This window comes from Erinaceus europaeus, unplaced genomic scaffold (assembly GCF_950295315.1).
Source record: "Erinaceus europaeus unplaced genomic scaffold, mEriEur2.1 scaffold_198, whole genome shotgun sequence".
Classification (NCBI taxonomy): domain Eukaryota; kingdom Metazoa; phylum Chordata; class Mammalia; order Eulipotyphla; family Erinaceidae; genus Erinaceus; species Erinaceus europaeus.
Window position 1 is genome coordinate 262,836 of NW_026648173.1, and position 20,706 is coordinate 283,541.

Here is a 20,706-nt window from a genome sequence, read left to right on the forward strand (position 1 = left end):
CTGGATAAATATTCTATCAGAGCCATATCCCATAAGATCTCACAAAACCTGTCGGCCAGGCTTCCCTGGACTGAAGACCCCACCAATGTGTCCGCTTCCCCAGAGACTTACCCTAGGGAAAGAGAGAGGCAGACTGGGAGTATGGAACGACCAGATAATGCCCATGTTCAGCGGGGAAGCAATTACAGAAGCCAGACCTTCCACCTTCTGCAACCCACAACGACCCTGGGTCCATGCTCCCAGAGGGATAAGAGGGATAAAGAATGGCAAGCTATTAGGGAGGGGATAGGATATGGAGATTGGGTGGTGGGAATTGTATGGAGTTGTACCCCCCCATCCTATGATTTTGTTAATGTCTCCTTTCTTAAATAAATTTAAAAAAAAATACAAAGAAAAAAAAAGATCTCACAAAACCCAATCTATTTGTTAATCTTTCTGAAGAAAGAATTTTAGCCATTGAGTATACTTACTTTCATCATCAGCATGGAGCTGAGTATGTACACAGGTTAAAAAGGACCAAGAGATCCACCCACTCTATCCCCAGCTTTACACTCCTCTGGCAGTGAAGAGAAAAAAAAAAGTCACCAATTTCTTCTAAATAAGAATATAGCCTTTTAGACTGAGTTAACTATGGATGGCAGTATGGTCTTTGGGAACCAAGTTGACAAGACATCTTAGTATCATGGTTTATTTAGATGATCCATGACTACTTTCATTCACTTTCTACTTCCTCCATTTTAAATAAGATTTTTTTCAAATATTTATTTATTTATTCCCTTTTGTTGCCCTTGTTGTTTATTGTTGTAGTTACTGATGTCATTGTTGTTGGATAGGACAGAGAGAAATGGAGAGAGAAGGGGAAGACAGAGAGGGGGAGAGAAAGATAGACACCTGCAGACCTGCTTCACCACTTGTGAAGCAACTCCCCTGCAGGTGGGGAGCCAAGGGCTCGAACCAGGATCCTTATGACGGTCCTCACGCTTTGCACCACATGTACTTAACCCGCTGCGCTACCGCCTGACTACCCAAGATTTTTTTTAATTGGTGGATTAATGGTTCACAGTCTACAGTAAAATACAATAGTTGGTACATGTGTGACATTTCTCAGTTTTCCTGAATAGCAGTCTAACTTCCCCCCATACTGCTCCTAAAATTTAATAATACTTGGAGTAATGCTAAATCAATACAATCTCATCAAGTCCTACCACAAAAGTCTCAAGGCAGGAGACAAGCTGACGCAGACAGGGCTCCAGACAGCTCTGGTTTCGTTTGACTTTTTGTAGCGAAGTGTCTTTCAGGATCTAGAAAACACACACACACACACACACACACACACACACACACACACACACATGGTCAATAATAGCAATTGATTCTCCTTGACTCTGCAAAGCAACTGAAAATCATACAGGGGGGTTGGGGTATTAAGAGTGACTCCATTTCCTTTTATGGAACCTATTCTCATGACCTTATACATTTTTTTCTGAGTATACTGATACAATCATTACTTTTCAGCTTCAGAATACATCTTACTTTCTCTAGAACAATAAAATTGTATTGCCAGGTAGGTTCCTGCGACTAATGGAGAGCTTTAGTGAGATCTGTGAGATTTCTATACAATTATAGGGCTGGCTACATGTTATTTATGTGCAATACATATGAAGTTACATATAATACTTATGCAAATTTATCAGAAGTGCCCATAGTTTTAATTAGATTTTTAAAGAGGGTAAGTGGCTCAAAAAGGTCGAGTCACTGTTCTAATGTTTTCTATATAAAAAGGATAGAAGTGGTTGGGGATATAGCTCAGTGGTTGAGTGTACACCTCACATATATGATGTCCTGGATATGATCCCCAGCAACAAAAACAACAAAAATAAATTGCAATTATTAACCAGCCAGTACATAATGGCAGATGAGGGTGGAGGTAGATAGAATAATGGTTATGCAAAAAGACTCTCATGTCTAAGGCTCCAAAGTACCAGGTTCAATCCCCCTCAACACCATAAGCAAGAGCTGAGCAGTACTCTGGTAATAATAACAACAACAACAACAGTAATAACAATAAACATAATGGCAGATGATTTCCACATCTCTTCTATCAAAGTTTTCATTCCACTTTACTTCTCAACTCAGACACTGACCCACATGAGCAGCGGTCACCTTTCACAGCATTCAGGGGAATTTATGAACACAGAGCCCACCTTCAGCAGCTTTGCTTTCATTGTAGATGTGATGGTTGTGGGATTAATGAACTGGAAGGAAGGGGCAGCGTTATTTGGGTACTGCGAAGGAAATTTCACCAGCATCTTGACACGGTGGTTGCTACAGTGCACAGATACCGTGCAGCTCCGATCTGCTGCATCCATCTGCAAGGGACAAATGCACAACTGCTTTGGAGCGAACCCAGCAGGGTTTCTCCACAACAAACTTAAGTAAGCTAACTTAATGTGACAGGTGCCTGGTCATTGGGTAAAAGCAGATTCTACAAAGACAGATGAATTAGAAAGATCTAGAAAAACTTATTTTCAAAAGGAATTCTCAATTTCAGCTCTAGTTTTTAAGTTCTAGATATTTTTATTTTAATAAGATCCATTCCAAAGTTGTGAGGTAAGCTGAAATTTGTTTTGAAATGAAAAAAATAATAATAAAGCCAGAAGTGGTACAAGAGACGGCACAGTAGACAAGGTCCCAAGTTCAATCCCAACATCACATGCGCCAGTGATTCTATAATTCTCTTTTCCTCTCTTGTTAGTAAATTTTTTTAAGAAATAAAAGAAATCCAAGTAGTATTGCTCAAGTTAAAAACAATTCCTTGGTAAATCCAAAGAAACAAAATTCAGATCACTGCTGTCAGGGGCTGGGAAATGGGAGGAGGGGCAAAGGAGAGGGTGACCGTTCACACACATGGGATGATGAAAATGTTCTCAGGGAGTCGGGCTGTAGCACAGCGGGTTAAGCGCAGGTGGCGCAAAGCACAAGGACTGGTATAAGGATCCCGGTTCGAGCCCCGGTTCCCCACCTGCAGGGGAATCGCTTCACAGGCGGTGAAGCAGGTCTGCAGGTGTCTATCTTTCTCTCCCCCTCTCTGTCTTCTCCTCTCTCCATTTCTCTCTGTCCTATCCAACAACGACAACAATAATAACTACAACAATAAAACAACAAGGGCAACAAAGGGAATAAATAAAATAAATATTAAAATAAATAAATAAAATTTTTTAAAAAAGAATACTAAAAAAAAAAAGAAAATGTTCTTGAATTTGATGGTGATGACAACTGCACAATTATCTTTTGTGACTTTGTGACTATACCAGGAATCACTAAAGTGCACACTTTCAAAGAGTACATTTTTTTTATTGATTTAATAATGATCAACAAGACCATTCGATAAGAGGGGTACAATTCCACACAATTCCCACCACCAAAATTCCACATCCAATCCCTCTATTGGAAGCGTCCTAGTCTTTTTTTTTTTTTAATATTTATTTATTCCCTTTTGTTGCCCTTGTTGTTTTATTATTGTTGTTGATGATGTCATTGTTGTTGGACAGGACAGAGAGAAATGGAGGGAGGAGGGGAAGACAGAGAGGGGGAGAGAAAGATAGACACCTGCAGGCCCAATTCACCCCTTGTAAAGCGACCCCCTGCAGGTGGGGAGCTGGGGGCTCCAACTGGGATCCTTAAGCCGATCCTTGCACTTTGTGCCACCTGCGCTTAACCCACTGCTACCACCCGACTCCCTGGAAGCTTCCAATTCTTTATCGTCTGGGAGTATGGACCATTTCATGGTGTGTGGATTATATCTTAGCAATCTTTCTCTTTTTTTTTTATTTTCTTACATATTTATTTTGGATAGAGATAAGAGTGAAGATGAGAGGGAAGGGGGAGGCAGAGTTGGGGGGGGAGAAAGAGAGAAGCCTGCAGCGTAGTAGTTTCACCACTTGTGAAGTGAAGCTTCCTTCTTGCAAGTCCTTGAACTGGGGGCCTTGCATACTGAAACGTGTGTACTCAACTAGATGCATCACTATCCACCCCTATTTAGTAATCTTTAAAAAGCACTCTTTGCGGGAGTCAGGTGGTAGTGCAGCAGGTTAAGCACACAAGGTGTGAAACACAAGGACCAGCATAAGGATCTGGTTCGAGCCCTCGGCTCCCCATCTGACAGGGGAGTCGCTTCACAGGCGGTGAAGCAGGTCTGCAGGTGTCTATCTTTCTCTACCCTTCCCTGTCTTCCCCTCCTCTCTTGATTTCTCGCTGTCCTATCCAACAACAACGACGATAATAACTACAACAAAAAACAGGGGCAACAAAGAGAAAATAAATAAATATAAAAAATAAAAATTTTAAAAAAGCACTCTTTGCGAAGGGCAAGGTATGGTGTTAAGGATCCCGGTTCGAGCCCCTGGCTCCCCACCTGCAGGGGAGTTGCTTCACAGGCGGTGAAGCAGGTCTGCAGGTGTCTATCTTTCTTTCTCTCCCCCTCCTCTCTTGATTTCTCTCTGTCCTATCCAACAACAGTAACAACAACAACAATAGTAATAACCACAGCAATGATAAAACAACAAGGGCAACAAAGGGGGAAAAATGGTCTCCAGGAACAGTGGATTCATGGTGCAGGCACTAAGCCCCGGTAATAACTCTGAAGGCAAAAAAAGAAAGAAAGGAAGAAAGAAAGAAAGAAAGAAAGAAAGAAAGAAAGAAAGAAAGAAAGAAAGAAAGAAAGAAAGAAAGGGCACTCTTGGGGAATGAATCAAGAGCTTCTTTCTAGGTTCAAACCCCTGGTCCCCACCTGCAGGGGAAAAACTTCACAAGTGATGAAGCAGGGTTGCAGGTGCCTATCTCTTTCCCTCTCTACCTCCCCGTTCCCTTTTAATTTCTGTCTCTATCTAATAATATATACATTAAAAAAATTTAAAGGATTTTGGAGGGCTATCATCTAGAGAAGACAGTGAAAGTACTATGTTAAGAGTCAGTCATGTGGGGCATCAGGAGACTTGGATTATCACTTTCAACAAATGGCTGCTGACATTAGACAAGTCTTTTCCTCTCTTAGTATCTGTTTCTCTTAGTATTTGATTAGTATTTGTTTCTATTAGTATTCTCTTAGTATTCCTCTCTTAGTATCTCTCTTAGTATTTGTAAGGTGGTAATAAAACCACTTATTGCAGTTATTATAGAGGTCAACTTAGACAATTAGTTAGGTGCACATATTAATGCCTACTGTTAACTGAATTTGAGCAAAAGGAAAACCAAGCAAATTTTAAAGACCCTTCATCAGCCATATATACCAGCTTAGCTAGCAAAACATCAGACTTGCATTCCTGAGGTTCCCAGTCCAATCCCTGGCACTACATATACTAAAGCGCTAATCTGACTTCTCTCTCATGTGAAACTCTGCTTCTCATATGTAATAAATAAAATACTTTTTAATTTTTTTAAAATAAAGTATGGAGGGGCCAGGGATTACCTCATCTAGTCAATGGCATATTTTACTATGCCCTAGGTCCCAGATTTGGGCCTCTAGCCACCACACAGGAAGCTTCAACAGGTGGTGGAGAGGTGTCTCTCTCTCACTCTCTGCCTCTCACCTTCTATCTTGAAAAAAAAAAAAAAAAAAAAAAAAAAAAAAAAAAAAAAAGGAAGGAGTCTACCAGGAGTGGTAAAATCATTCAAGCACAAAGCCCCAGTAAAGACCCTGGCAGAAGGGTTTGAGCCCCTGGTTCCCATCTGCAAGAGGAAAGCTTTACAAGTGCTGAAGCAGTATTGCAGGTGTTTCTGTCTCTCTACGTCTTTATTTCCCACTCCTCTCTCAATTTGTGGCTATTTCTATCCAATAAATAAATAAAAATAATTTTTAAAAAATTTTAAAGGCCCTGGCAGAAAGGAAGGAAGGAAGGAAGGAAGGAAGGAAGGAAGGAAGGAAGGAAGGAAAGAAGGAAGGCCTTCATAAATAGGCTCAATTCCCTGAAGCTGAATGAGAAACCATAAAGCCTCCTTCAGTGTAGTAGGTGCTGGGCTTGAGCCTGGGTTGTGCACAAGGCAAAGTAGCACAGCATCTAAATGAGCTATTTCATCAGTCCCAAAGCAAAAAATTTCAATAACTGTCCAAAAGGAAAATAGTAAATTTCTCCATGTGATCAATGAACAAAGGGACTTTGGTTATCTTCTTATGAACTGAAATCACCGTGGAAATGACCAGCAAAAAAGAGAGAAATAGAGTCCTGGAGAAGTGTCTGGGAGGTGGCTAAATGGGTAAAGCCCACACCTTCCATGTGTGAAGCTCTGGGTTCAATTCCTATGCTGCATGAGAGCACTAAGATATATATTTTTTAATTATCTTTATTTATTTATTGGGTAGAAATTGAGAGAGAAGGGGATGATAGGGAGAGAGAGAGAGAGACAAAGAGACACCTACATCCCTGCTTCATCAGTTGTGAAGCTTTCCCCCTGCAGGTGGGGACCAGGGCCTTGAACCCGGGTCCTTGCACATTGTAACATGTGTGCTCAACCAGGTGCACCACCACCCAGCCCCACCAAGATATTCTTGTACATATTCATGTATGACTTCATGAATGATAGGACAATGCTTTGGTATGTCTTATCCCTTTCTCTGTCCTCTCTTTCGAAAGAGAGTGAGTCAGAGTTTATATGTATAGATATCTAATAAAAAATGGATGAGGAAGGGAACTCAGATATTGCACAAGTGGAAGGCCCTGGGTTCATTCTAGCACCCCTTCCCCTTCCCAGACCCCACCCTCACAAAATTAAAGAGCCCTGGAGTGTCAGGATGTTTGGCTTCCAAACTCAGCTCTGTCATAAACTTCCTAATCTTTCCAAAGCATTAAGCCTTCCCAAATCTCTTAGTCTCTCCATGTATAGAAAATGAAATGTTTAAGCAAGCATAAAAGACAGGGCATTAAACTGCTAGGTACCTCCACATTGACGTTCCGGATCTGCACATTGATCAGGGAGAACTCCTGCTGCAAAGTTTGCGGCAGTCCCAGTTGGTCAGATTTCTTTTCTTCCAGGAGAGTGCTAGGGGGATCATCCCTTAAGACTAACAGGAAAGAGGTGAGGGCTTCAATTATTGGAAAACATTTTTTTTCTTTATCTTTTTTATTGAGAGGCTAATAGTTTACAGTATAGTCATTGGCACATGGGAACATTTTTTTTATCTTACCAAGACAGGTGTCTGCAAAATAGTCTCACCCCTAAATCAGGGCCATTATCATGTACCAGGAACTGAAAGCCTTCCCTTCTCCCGGAAAACATTTTTGAAAATGGATTATAGAGATGTTCTAAGTTGTCACCACAAGCAAATAAATAGGGTACATCACACTTAAAACATTAGTTTGGTCAACTACCTTCTTCCTCCCCATGGCTCGAGGTATGCTGGTGATCTGTATCCTGCACATGAAGGGTCTTCTCTGGTTCAGGCAGAAGAGAAATGCTCTCAATAAACTCATCAACACCATCTAGTATGTCATTTGCACAAAGCTGTAACAAACGTCCAGAAGTATCAGTGGAAATGAACATGCTTGGTTAGAGTTTTGACTTTCTTTTTTTTTAAATTTATTAATTTATTAAGAAAAAGGGAAACAGAACCAGAGCATCACTCTAGTATATCCTATGCCAGCAATCCAACTCAGGACCTCATGTCTGCAAAACCCTGCTCTCTACTATTGCATCTCCTCCCAGGCAGCTAGAACTTGGGTTTTAAAATGAGAATCACAAAGGATAGAGCTTAATGGTCAACTGATATAATCAAAGTGGGTTTTATCCATCACCAACTCTCCCTGGTTAAAATTGCAGAATGTTCTTGCTCCCTGCAAATTTTTCATCCCATTCACAGCTTATTCAAGTCTAAGAAAGTATTACTTAAAATTCTAAGCATTGAATTGGGGAGGCATTTCAGGGGTAGAATATCCATTTCATATGTGTGAGGTTCTGGGTTTAATCAATGGCATCACATGAAAGTAGTACAGAGATCTCCATATGAGGTGGAGTGATGCTTTGCTCTATATCTCTCTATTTCTTTCACTGTCTCTCTTTTCCTCATTCTAACAATAGAAAAACACTGGGCTGGTTAGGTGACTCTGTGGTAATGTGTATTAGTGATACCCTTGGTTCAAACACCAGAACTATGAAAATTAAATTCCAAGCCTTGATGGAGTTATTTAGCTAACCTCAGAACAAAGACACCTTAAAGCATTTGGGTCAAATAGCATTTTTTGGAGAAAATAGATTTAAAAGGCAAGTACACTTGACTGAAATGATAATACCTGACCAAATACTCAAGACTGACTTTATATTAAGTAGTGTTGCAAATACTAACCCAATGTTTTCTCTCTGCTCTATACAGAACACTGGGAAAGACAACTCAAGTTTAAAAGAACTTAGCCAATGAATTAGGAGAAAGAAACCTGTTCTGAGGCCAAACAAAGCAGGGGCAATGAACATAGCAGATACTGTTATATTTCATATAAAAAAAAAATAGTTATGTGATCCGGGAGGTGGTGCAGTGGCTGAGGCACTAGACTTTTAAGCATGAGGTCCTGAGTTCGGTCCCTGGCAGCACATGTACCAGACTTACGTCTAGTTCTTTCTCTCTCTTCTCCTACCTTTCAAATAAATAAATAAATAAATAAATAATCTTTTTAAAAAATAGTTATTACTACAAGACAAGAATTGGAAAGAGCTTTATAGAACAGATGGTTATTTTCTCCCCCCCCCACACACACATTTTATTGTATTTTATGTTGCCACCAGGGTTATTGCTGGGGGGTTAGTGCCTACATGACGAATCTACCTGTACTACTCATTTTTTCCTATTTTATTTTAGAGGACAGAGAGAAATTAAGAGGGATAGGGAAGACAGAAGAAGAGAGATACTTGCTTTACCACTCACAAAGCTTCCCCCCTGCAGGTGAGGATGGAGGTTTAAGCCTGGGTCCCTGTACATTATAATGCATAGCCTCAACCTGTATGCTGCTGCCCAGCCCCTAGAACTGGTGTTGTTGCCACACACAGAGGGCTCTGAACATTGCATACAATAATATAAGGCCAGACTTTTCATTTATAAGATGACAAAGAAATGAAGCCCACTACCTGCATGCTCCATAAGGCATCTATACTGCTTTATACCACAATGAAAGGAAAAAGACACTAGAGGATTTTTCCCTTTTATTTGTTTGTTTGTTTTAAAATAATAAATACTGAAGAAGGTTCTTAAAGACCTCAAGTTTCAGTATGGAGTACACAGTTACTCAGCTAACTCTTACACAAACTCTCTGATTTCCATTAAAACCAAATCTTGCATTTCTTTTTTTTTTTCTTTCTTTCTAATTTTTTAAAAATATTTTTATTTATTATTTATTCCCTTTTGTTGCCCTTATTGTTTTATTGTTGTAGTTACAATTGATGTCATTGTTGTTGGATAGGACAGAGAGAAATGGAGAGAGATGGGGAAGACAGAGAGGGGGAGAGAAAGATAGACACCTGCAGACCTGCTTCACCACTTGTGAAGTGACTCCCCTGCAGGTGGGGAGCCGGGGACTCGAACCGGGATCCTTATGCCAGTCCTTGTGCTTTGCGCCACCTGTGCTTAACCCGCTGTGCTACCGCCAGATCTTTCTAATTTTTATTGGATAGGACATAGATAAATTGAGAGAGGAAGGGGAGATAGAGAGAGGGAGAGAAAGATAAACGCCTGCAGACCTGCAGAACACTGCTCGTGAAGTGGACCCCCTGCAGGTGGAAAGCGCGGGCTGGGTCCTTGAGCATAGTAATATGTGCACTTAACCAGGTGCACCACCAGCCGGCCCCCCTCAAATCTTGCATTTTCTTAAGTTTCTCATTAGATGGCCAGGAAGTGGCATAGTACATAGAGTATGACTTGAAAGTCCCTGGCAACACACGTGCCAGAGTGATGCTTTGGTTCTCTCTCCTTTACTTTCTTATTAATAAATATATATTTTTTGCATTATCTTTATTTATTGGGTAGAGACAGCCAGAAATTGAGATGGAAGGAAATGATAGAGAGAGAGAGAGACAGAGAGACACCTGCACTGCTTCACTACTTGCAAAGTCTTCCCCCTGCAGGTGGGGACCAGGGGCTCGAACCTCGGTCCTTGAACACTGTAACATGTGCGCTCAACCAGGTGCACCACCACCTGGCCCCTATATAGATCTTTTTTAAAGCTTCTCACTTATCCAGTTACATCTCTGTATAACTGCATTGAAAGGATACTTACTCTCTGCATCTGGAAATCCACCCGCCACATTCTCAAGGTTTGATCCCGTGACCAAGTAACCAGCTGGTAGTCCTTAGATCCTAGAAGTCACAAAACAAATAATAATAATAATATTTCTAGATTCAATATCAATGCTGCTATGGGTTGCAATGGAGTGAGATTCATTCACTCTCTCACTGAATTATATAACAATCAACCCTTACATGCCAGGCAACTGTTTCAGGCATTAGGAGTTTACCATGAAGACAATGTTCTCTGTTCCCTTAGATCTCACACTCCAGTGTTAGAAACAGAAAAACAAAAAAAAGTATATAATAAAATAAATAACACAGAACTAGAGGGCACAGACTGATGGGAAGCTATTTTTAGATAAGACTCCCCAGAGAAGTCACATTTGAGCACATAAATGAAGTGAAATAATAACAGAAAATTTGTGTTGGAGCCTAACACTTTCAAAAATAAAGCTTGATATGGTCCAATAAAATTGACTAGAAAATAAGTTGAGAAAATATAGCAGGAAAAATAAAATGGAGGTGGTCCAGGAGGTGGTACAGTGGCTAAGTCATTGGACTCTCAAACATGAGTTCCCATGTTCAATCCCCAGCAGCACATGTACCAGAGTGATATCTGGTTCTCTCTCTTTCTCCTATCATTTCTCATGAATAAATGTAATAAATAAAGTCTTTAAAAAATAAAAATAGGGAGTCCTGCAGTAGCACAGCGGGTTAAACGCAGATGGCGCAAAGTGCAAGGACCCCAGTTCGAGACTCCGGCTCCCCACCTGCAGGGGTGTCACTTCACAGGCGGTGAAGCAGGTCTGCAGGTGTCTATCTTTCTCTTCCCCTCTCTATCCTCCCCTTCTCTCTCCATTTCTCTCGGTCCTATCCAATAACGACGACAACAATAATAACTACAACAATAAAACAAGGGCAACAAAAGGGAATAAATGAATACTTTAAAAAAAATTTTTAATAAAATAAATAAAATGGAGCAGTATTATGTTGAGAAGTAGGATATGAGAACACCACATGTATTATAAATTATTTATGAAAGACTCTGCCTATCTCTATCTAATAATAATAATAATAGTCAAAACCAAAGTAGACCTAAACTATTTTTTAGGGATGAATGTTAAAACTACAAATAGAAATCACTACCATTAAGTGTTAAGATATTGTTTACTACTGGTGGAAGGAAGAAAATTATCATTAAGAAGCTTCTTGGGTTCTAGCAATGCTTTTTTTCCTTGATTTTACTGACTATTGCATAAAATTTCACCTTATAGCAATGTAATTTGTTAAACTCTTATCTATTTTTGGACAGGAGAGAGAGCACAGTAATAGTGCATGGAACTTGAGTACAAGAGGCCCCAGGTTCAATTCCCAGCACCAACAATAGCCAGAGCAGAAATAAATTTAATAAACTTTACAATTTTTAGAGATTTGTCCATATGGATAATATATTTCACAATAAAAAAACTAAGCAAACAAAAAACACTCTATAAATTGACTAAAAATTTGATTATTGACTAGATAATACCAATTAGCACAATTCATCCTACCAGTTTATAGATAACTAAAAATGAGCTGATAAAGACTTCTTCTTACTATTTTTTTAGGGAAATAATGATTTACAAGACAGTTATTACATGGGTGCAATTTTTTGTCCTCTTGTAATAGGTGTCTGGACATTAATCCCACTACCTACTAGGGTCTTCCTCTACCATCATCATGTGTTGGATCCCCAATGACCACTCACCCTATTCCCTGCCTCCTTTCCCGTGCCTTGGTCTTGCAGTAACCAATCATGTATCTAGTTCAAGTTTCACACTGTGCTGTACCTTCTTTAAGTTCCACCTATATGTGAGGTCCTCTGGTATTCATCCTTCTCTTTCTGGCTTATATCATCATTTGACGTAACTTCTTAAAGTTCCATTTAAGATAAGGCAAAGAAGATAACCTGCATAATTGTACACAGATCTCTTTGGATACGTTGTTTTGTTTGTTTGTTTTCTTTGAATTAGTCCCTGAGAGAGGGATTGCTTGATCATAGGATAGGTCCATTTCTGGGCAGGGGTAGACAGCATAATGGTTATGCAAATAGACTCTCATGCCTGAGGCTCCAAAGTCCCAGGTTCAATCCCCTGCTTCACCATAAGCCAAAGGTGAGCAGTGCTCTGGTTTAAAAAAAAAAGAGTAAGTTCATTTCTAATGTTATTAGAGTCTGTCTTTCAACTGGCATGGGATCAGTTTACATTCCCACAGAAGAGTAGAATTCTGGGTTCCTCCCCAACCCCACAGCCTTGCTAACATTTGTTGTTTCTATCCTTTCTAACATATGAGATTCTCACAAGTCTACACATCACAGGTGTAAGGTGGTATTTCATTGCCTTTATTTGTACTTCTCAGATAATCAGTGACTTTGAGCATTTTTTTTTCATGTCTGCTGGACATCTCAATATCTTTGTAGCTGAATTCTACCTCTGTCCTCTCCCATTTTTTACTGGGGTTGGTTGACTGAGTTTTGTGAGATCTTTATATATTTTGGTTACAAACCTATCTGATATATGACATATATCAGAAGGGTATCTTTCTGTTTTGGTGATGGTTCCTTTCACTGTACAGAAGCTTTTCAATTTGATGCATCCTGTTGGCTTATTTTAATTTTTGTTTTCCTTATTTATGGACTGGATTCTTCAAAGACCTTTCTAAAACAAACAGTGCACAGTGTTCTGCCAATGTTTTGTTCTTCTATATATTCAATAGCTTGGTGTCCAAGTTTTTGATCCATTTGGAGTTGACTGCTGTGCATGGTAATATGTGGTAATCCTGTTTCATTTTTTTTTTAATATTTATTTATCTCCTTTTTGTTGACCTTGTTGTTTTTTTTTTATTGTTGTAGTTATTATTGTTATTGATGTCATCATTGTTGGATAGGACAGAGAAAAATGGAGAGAGGAGGGGAAGACAGAGAGGGTGACAGAAAGATAGACATCTGCAGACCTGTTTCACTGCTTGTGATGTGACTCCCCTGCAGGTGGGGAGCCGGGGGCTCAAACCAGGATCCTTATGCCGGTCCTTGAGCTTTGTGCCATGTGCTGCGCTACTGCCCGACTCCCCATTTCATTCTTTTACACATTTCAACCTAATTTTCCCTGAGTCTTTTTGTTGAAAAGACTCTCCCTTCTCCATTTAATGCTCAGGACTCTCTTGTCAAAAATTAGTTGTTTGTATGAGTCGAGGCCCAACCTATTTCTATACAAAACTATAGGTCACATCATCCTGCCAGACTGTGGAGAAACAACATCATTTATTTTCTATGACAAAATGCAATAGAATAAACTGAAAGTCAAATTGTTGTGATAAAAGATCAAACAACCTCATGTTTCTTAGAAGCCAGGAAGATTTTGGAAATTAAGATGGGAAATTAAGAAACTGACAAAAAGAGTTCTTTCAAAACTGCCCTGGAAGAGGTCTGTGAGGGTTATAAGCAAGTTAAGATGACAATTCTAACCGAGGTCAACTAGAGGTCAACTCTCCTGGGACTGTGGACAAGGTACACTCCTGTACTGCCTGGCTTTCCTTCTGTAACATGGAAGAACCATAAGCACACTTATATTCTCTAAGGTAATTAGAGGGGGACACAACAAGATCTCAAGAAGAGAGATCTTTTGCATAGCAAGTTGATGGAAAAGCTGAAGCTGAGGGTTCCTTAACTCCCATTACAGTTATAACCTTACTTTAGTGAGGACTGACTAGATTAAATGGCAACAACAAACAACCTCCATTCTCAATGACTTAAAAAACAAGGATTTTCAAGGCCAGGGAAAATAGCTCAGAGAGTAGCATATAGGACTTAAATGCTTGAAGCTCCTGAATTCAAATATCCAATGTCATACATACCAGCATTGTGCTGTCTTTGCTCTCTCTTATATGAAATTCGCCCTTTCTCACATGATTTAAATAATATTTTTAATTAAATGGTGAATTCTATGGAGTACTCTCTTGGTTTAAAAAAAAAAACAACAAGCTCTTGCTCACTTTAACATCTTTACCTCACCCACACTACTGATGGAAGCCACTTCATTTTGGAGTGTCACCAGTTTCTGAAGGCAGAGCAGAGAGAATATGTAACAGCACAGTGGTTGCTAACAGACCACATCACTTTCTTTTGTGTTTCATGATCAAAGTCAGTCATTTAGCCAAACCTATCTTCAGGAGAGGGGGAAATGCTGCTAAGTGTTTGTGAAAAGAACTGAAAATATGCTGTGGGTGGTATTAATGAGGACCTCAGTCTCTCTCATCAACAAAGTGGAAAGGGACAAATGGCAGGGATGCCTAAGCATAGTGACCCCAAAGTTTCCCAACCCTGGAAGTGATGGAACAGCAAATCAACTGACCTCTTAAGAGACCTTTTTCCATAAAAGGGGAAGAATACACTGGACATTACTGAAGAGGAGAAAATTGGGCAGCAGTGTACAACTCCCACTATTTAATCTGTGATTAAGGCTGTGATCACCCTGACTCCTATTTCTAGAGCTCTGCTTCTGTGTCCTCCTCACTGGTCACACGGCTAGCACTGGAGCTGCTATAGAAGAGGCTCGGAAAGAAATGAGGCCAACGGTCTCTCCCACTCACCCTCCTTCTGTTTCCGCCACTGGAATTCCAGCACCACATCATCATGCCCCACAAAGGTATGGACTGGGGTGTTCAAGTCAAAAACATTCCACAGGAGAAGACTATTCTCCCTTCGCAGTTGGGGAACCATTACAGTCACTAATCCGTTGCTGAAAGGCTAGGGAAAACAAGGGCAAAGCTGGTGATTATTCCAGGGAGAATCCATTGTAACTTGAGCTGCTAAAACTGTAAAATAAATTCCTAAGTAAAATAAATAAGATGATGGCAGGCCCCATTTCACCTGGAGAAAATTCTTCCCAAACCCATAAGCTAACTATCACATCTACTTTTCTCTAACATTTTTTAAAAGAATTATCTTTTTCTTTTTTAGTTTTTTTAAAATTATCTTTATTTGATAGATACAGCTAGAAATCTCAAGGAAAAGGAGTGACAGAAAGGGAGAAAGACAGGGAGACACCCATACCACTGCTTTCCCACTGCAGGTGGGGACAGGGGCTTGAACCCGGGTCCCTGCATTGTAGTATGTACGCTCAGCCAAGTGCACCATCACCCAGTCCTCTTTTACACTTTTTTAATGCAGTGTTAGGGATCTAACCTAGAGCCTTGTGCATGTTTGATGCCACTGAGCCACCTCTACTTCAACCATGGCATTTCACTTGTCCTTAGTGTTCTCACGTAATGCCACAGATCAAGCTCACACCCAGAATACACGGATTCTGCCCACAGAGCCACCTAAAGGCCCCTCTTACTTTTTCTTTACTATGGAAGGGACCACAACAAGTGAAAAATAAAGCTAAGCCAAGAACTTGAAGGCCTTATAAAGTTCTAAAATATGCAAACGCATCTGTTAGACACTCTTTCACATCACAGTTACTTTCATGGGTTTCCTCAAAAGTGATGCAGACCTTTCCCAAAATGCATATGCAAGGCACATTGGAGAAAAACCCAGAGCAGCAAATCTATTTCATGTCATGTAGAAATGTACCAAGAGCATCATCCACATGAAGCCTGCTCTTCCCACTGGTCCTCTACTACAGCTCTTCAAGGGAAAACCTGGTTTCAGGAGTCAGTCATTGGTACTTGTCAACACCTAGGTATTATTTAAATATCTAAGGTCCCCACCTTATATATTTAAGACTATGCAAAAGACTTTCATGTCTGTGGCACCCAAGGTCCTACATTCCCCACACCATCAAAAGAAACACAGTGGACCAGTGCTCCAAAAAACTAAATAGAAGACAGATAGGCACACAGACAAACAGACGGACAGACAGAGGACCCATAATCAGATTTAAAGAATAAACCATAGCACCAAAGAGCACATTTATCTTCACCTACCCACCTGGCAGTACTACTGGACTTCTATGTTTCTTTTTAAAGCAAATATATTAATTTGGAAGAGTATTTCAATTCATAAGGACAAAGTCTGACTTCTTGAAAAGTGCTCTCGGCTGGCATACTTTTAACGATGACTCTTTAGTCACTATCAGGCCACCCCATCAGCTGGGGCCCTATTCAGGGAGTCCTGAGATTCCCAAATAGACATTATGGGCCTAGACCTCAAATAAATCCCTCTATCCATTGTTACCGGTCATTCCTAGCAGGAACAACACAATAGACCCCTTTGTGGGCCCCCATAGGACCTTGCCCTCAACTTGGATCAACAATGGTAGAGAATGTTCCATCCTCCAGAGGGATGATGGACAATATACTCTTATGTCCCACCTGAGGAGGATGGGTCCTGATCTTGGGGCAGCTTGGAACGTTCCTACTTATGACCACAGAATGTGAGCTCAGATCTACAGGGATGCAGAGGTCACATAGGCTCCTAAACTGAATATGGGCCCCAGATCACATCAGATCAATGGGGTTTACAGTCAACAATATTTATACACTTTTCCCATATTTGGGAGCTACTATCTTCCCTGATCCAGCTTTCTGGTCCTTCTGCCAGCCATGACATCATCTCCCCAGATGATAATTAGGATCCACTTGCATATCAGATTTCAGGCTCAGGCAAAAACAACAACCAAAAAAAAAAAAAAAAAAAAAACACTAGCATAGCCACAGGCCCTTTGGAATACAACTAAAATATGCCTACTAGCTATCTACAAAATGGAGGGCCCCCCAACTCTTCATCTGCACTATTCCAGACTTTAAGTCCATGATTAGTCAACAACTTGTTTGGCTTTGTATGTTAACTCTCTTTTCAGCCACCAGGTTTCAGATGCTAGCAGGATGCCGACCAGACTATCCTGGACAGACAACCCCACCAATGTGTCTTGAGCTCCACTTCCCCAGAGCCCTTCCCCACTGGGGAAAGAGAGAGGCAGGCGGGGAGTATGGATCAACCTGTCAATGCCCATGTTCAGCAGGGAAGCAATTACAGAAGCCAGACCTTCCACCTTCTGCATCCCACAGTGACCATGGGTCCCTATTCCCAAAGGGTTAAAGAATAAGAAAGCTATCAATGGATGGGATGGTATACAGAGGTCTGGTGGTGGAAATTGTGTGAAGTTGTACCCCTCTTACCCTATGGTTTAGTCAATGTTTCCTTTTTATAAATAAAAAATTTTTAAAAAAGAAAAAAGAAAAGTGCTCTCAGATGCAAAAACTACTTAATGCTCAAATTATTTTTGTATGCTTCACAACTTCTCAGGGTGACACCTTAATGTATCAAGGTAGTTAATTCATCCTGTGATTTCTTTCAAATTGACACAGAAGGAAATGTGTTGTTACCTAAGATCAGCAGCTAACAAGATAATGGTAGAAAATTTGTTGGCGGCAGCAGTTAAGTGCACGAAAGGACTGGCATAAGGATCTCAGTTTGAGCCCCCGGTTCCCAACCTGCAGGGGAGTTGCTTCACAGGCTGTAAAGCAAGTCTGCAGCTGTCTCTCTCTGTCTTCCCCTCCTCTCTCCATTTCTCTCTGTCCTATCCAACAATGATAACATCAATAACAGCAACAATAATAACTACAACACTAAAACAAGGGCAACAAAAGGGAATAAATACTTTAAAATATATAAAAGAAAAGAAAATTTGTTGGAAAGTTCCTAACAGCCTAACCCCTATGTTTGTAGCATTATGACTTATTTTTATTAACAAGTTTTCAAAAGGAAGCCATATTGTACATGCACTGAATTGGCAGTGAACTATACATTTCAAAATGATAAATCTTATCACAATAAAAAAGAAAGACACAGGAAAAATATTACTCATATTCTGCAATGGAAGAAACTATTACTCAAAAACATCAAGTAGCTTGCCTAAGAACACACAAACATTAATGGCTCCCAGAAGTAGTATTCACAATAGCCAAGATTTGAAAAATCTAAATACAACCCAAATGTTCAGCAGTTGGTAAATTTAAAAGATATAGAGGAATAGAAAAGATACAATACTATTCCACCAAGAGAAAGGAAATCTTGCTATCTGTTATAATAAGGAAGGACCTAAAAGGCATGTTAAGAGAAGTAAATGAGTGGTCCAGGAGGTGGCACAGTGGATAAAGCATTGGACTCTCAAGCATGAGGTCCTGAGTTCAATCCTCGGCAGCACATGTACCAGAGTAATGTCTGGTTCTTTCTCTCTCTCCTCCTATCTTTCTCATTAATAAATAAATAAAATCTTTAAAAAAAAAAAAAAAAAAGAAGAAGAAGAAGTAAATCACACAGAGAAAAATAAATGTTCCATGCAGAATTGGAAAAAAAGTCAAACTCACAGAAACAGAAATTAGAGCAGCAGGTGAACACACATTACAACACACAAAGGACCCAGATTCAAGCCCCTGGTCCCCCCTGCAGGGGGAAAGCTTCACGAGTGATGAAGTGAGCTGCAGGTGTCTATCTCTGCCTCTCTACCCTTCCCTTCTCAATTTCTCTGTCTCTATCTAATAAGTAAATCAGTAACATAAATAAAATTAAAGAAAAGACCCAGGTTTAAGCTGTCGGGCCCCACCTGTAGAGGGGAAACTTCATAAGCAATGAAACAATGCTGCAAGTGTTTCTCCTTCTATACCTCTTCCCTCCCTCTCAATTCCCTGACTCTATGCAAAATGCATTAATTAATTAAAAAACAGAAACAGAAACTAAAAACATTTACCAGGGACTGGAGGCAGAAAGAAAAAGAATAGGGTGGTGCATTGCACCAAAGTAAAAGATCCTTGGGTGTAGAGAGGGTTCAGGTTCTGGAACATGATGGCAGAGGAGAACCTGATGGGTGTTGAATTGTTATATGGAAAACTAGGAAATGTTATGCATGTACAAACTATTGTATTTTATTATCAACTGTAAACCATTAATTCTCCCAATAAAAAAAGAAAATAAGAAAAGGAATAGGTGAGGGAGCCAGGCAATAATGCACTGGGTTAAGCACACATAGTACAAAGTGCATGGACCAGTGTAAGGATCCCAGTTCAAGCCCCTGGCTCCCCACCTACAAGGGGGTCAATTCACAAGCAGTGAAGCAGATATGCAGGTGTTTCTATCTTTCTCTCCTCTGTCTTCCCCTCTTCTCTTGATTTCTCTCTGTCCTATCCAATAACAACCACAGCAATAACAACAACAAAAAAGGCAACAAAATGAGAAAAATGGCCTTCAGGAGCAGTGGATTCCTAGTACAGGCACCAAGCCCCAGCGATAACCCTGGAGGCAAAACCAAACAACAACAACAAAAAACTTATATGACATCATTATCACCTTTGCTCCATCCTGAAATCAAGGCAGAATGGGAAAACTGTTTCACAGAGAAAATCAGAGGGAAAAAAATCCCTTGGCCCCTTGTGTCTGGAACACCAAGATAAAGTTTCCCACAAGAAGAAGGAGTATCTCACTTACAGTGTATCTGGCCTTCCAGACGGGCACCTGGCAAGGAAGAATGTTGAGGTATTTCCGAGGCTGGCGGTAATCCCAGAACTAAAAGGAAAAAAGGATCACTGATGACATTAATGCCATTATAAATAGAACTCCCCAACTGAAAGAATAACCTTCAAACTCACTGCACTTTGTCCTCTAAAGATACATTCCCATAGTGTGTGGGAGTCAGTCCATAGAACCATGATGCTGTCACACAGTCACAAAGAAAATCTACCTTTCATATCGAAAAATACCACAGGAGAATGTTCAGACATCACAGGCACCACCACTTGGGACCTATCACCGTTAGTCTGCCTACTGAATAGCCTCCATTGCTGAGAGGTAAGAGGGGCACATTTTGATCCTGTATCACTTATATCCCAGGGAGGACAACTCAACTAATAGTACATTTCAGCCAGATGCTTTGAGCTTCAATCTTTTTTTTAATCTCATTTAATTTTTACAACAACCACATAATGGATATAAATCTCTTTTTTTTTTTATTTTTTAATATTTATTTATTTTCCCTTTGGTTGCCCTTGTTTTTATTATTATTGTTGTTGTTGTTGATGTCATCATTGTTGGATAGGACAGAGAGAAATGGAGAGAGGAGGGGAAGACAGAGAGGGGGAGTGAAGGGGGCAGGGTAGAACATAATGGTTATGCAAACAGACTCTCATGCCTGAGGCTCAGAAGTCCCAGATTCAATCCCCTGCACCACAATAAGCCAGAGCTGAGCAGTGCTCTGGTGGTAAAAAAAAAAAAAAAAAAGGAGAGGGGGAAAGATAGACACCTGCAGACCTGCTTCACCGCCTGTGAAGCGACTCCCCTGCAGGTGGGGAGCCGGGGTTCGAACCGGGATCCTTATGCCGGTCCTTGTGCTTTGTGCCACCTGCGCTTAACCCGCTGCGCTACAGCCCGACTCCCATAAAATCTCTTTTTAAAAGGAAAGAAAGAAATG

The 20,706-nt window shown here is 40.3% G+C and overlaps 1 protein-coding gene across 1 annotated transcript in view; it reads right to left on the bottom strand.

Annotated features, from left to right (window-relative positions):
* WDR59 (WD repeat domain 59) overlaps window positions 1-19,805 on the bottom strand; it is a 63,884-nt gene extending 44,079 nt beyond the window's left edge. The window contains exons 1-7 of the mRNA XM_060184796.1: window positions 19,728-19,805; window positions 14,891-15,047; window positions 10,254-10,333; window positions 7,365-7,497; window positions 6,933-7,057; window positions 2,205-2,369; window positions 1,206-1,301 (exon numbers count right to left, since the gene is read on the bottom strand). Of these exons, the coding sequence (XP_060040779.1) occupies window positions 1,206-1,301; window positions 2,205-2,369; window positions 6,933-7,057; window positions 7,365-7,497; window positions 10,254-10,333; window positions 14,891-15,020 (729 nt within the window). The 5' untranslated portion in view covers window positions 15,021-15,047; window positions 19,728-19,805. The remainder of the gene's footprint in view (window positions 1-1,205; window positions 1,302-2,204; window positions 2,370-6,932; window positions 7,058-7,364; window positions 7,498-10,253; window positions 10,334-14,890; window positions 15,048-19,727) is intronic.
* Window positions 19,806-20,706: the final 901 nt, after the last annotated feature.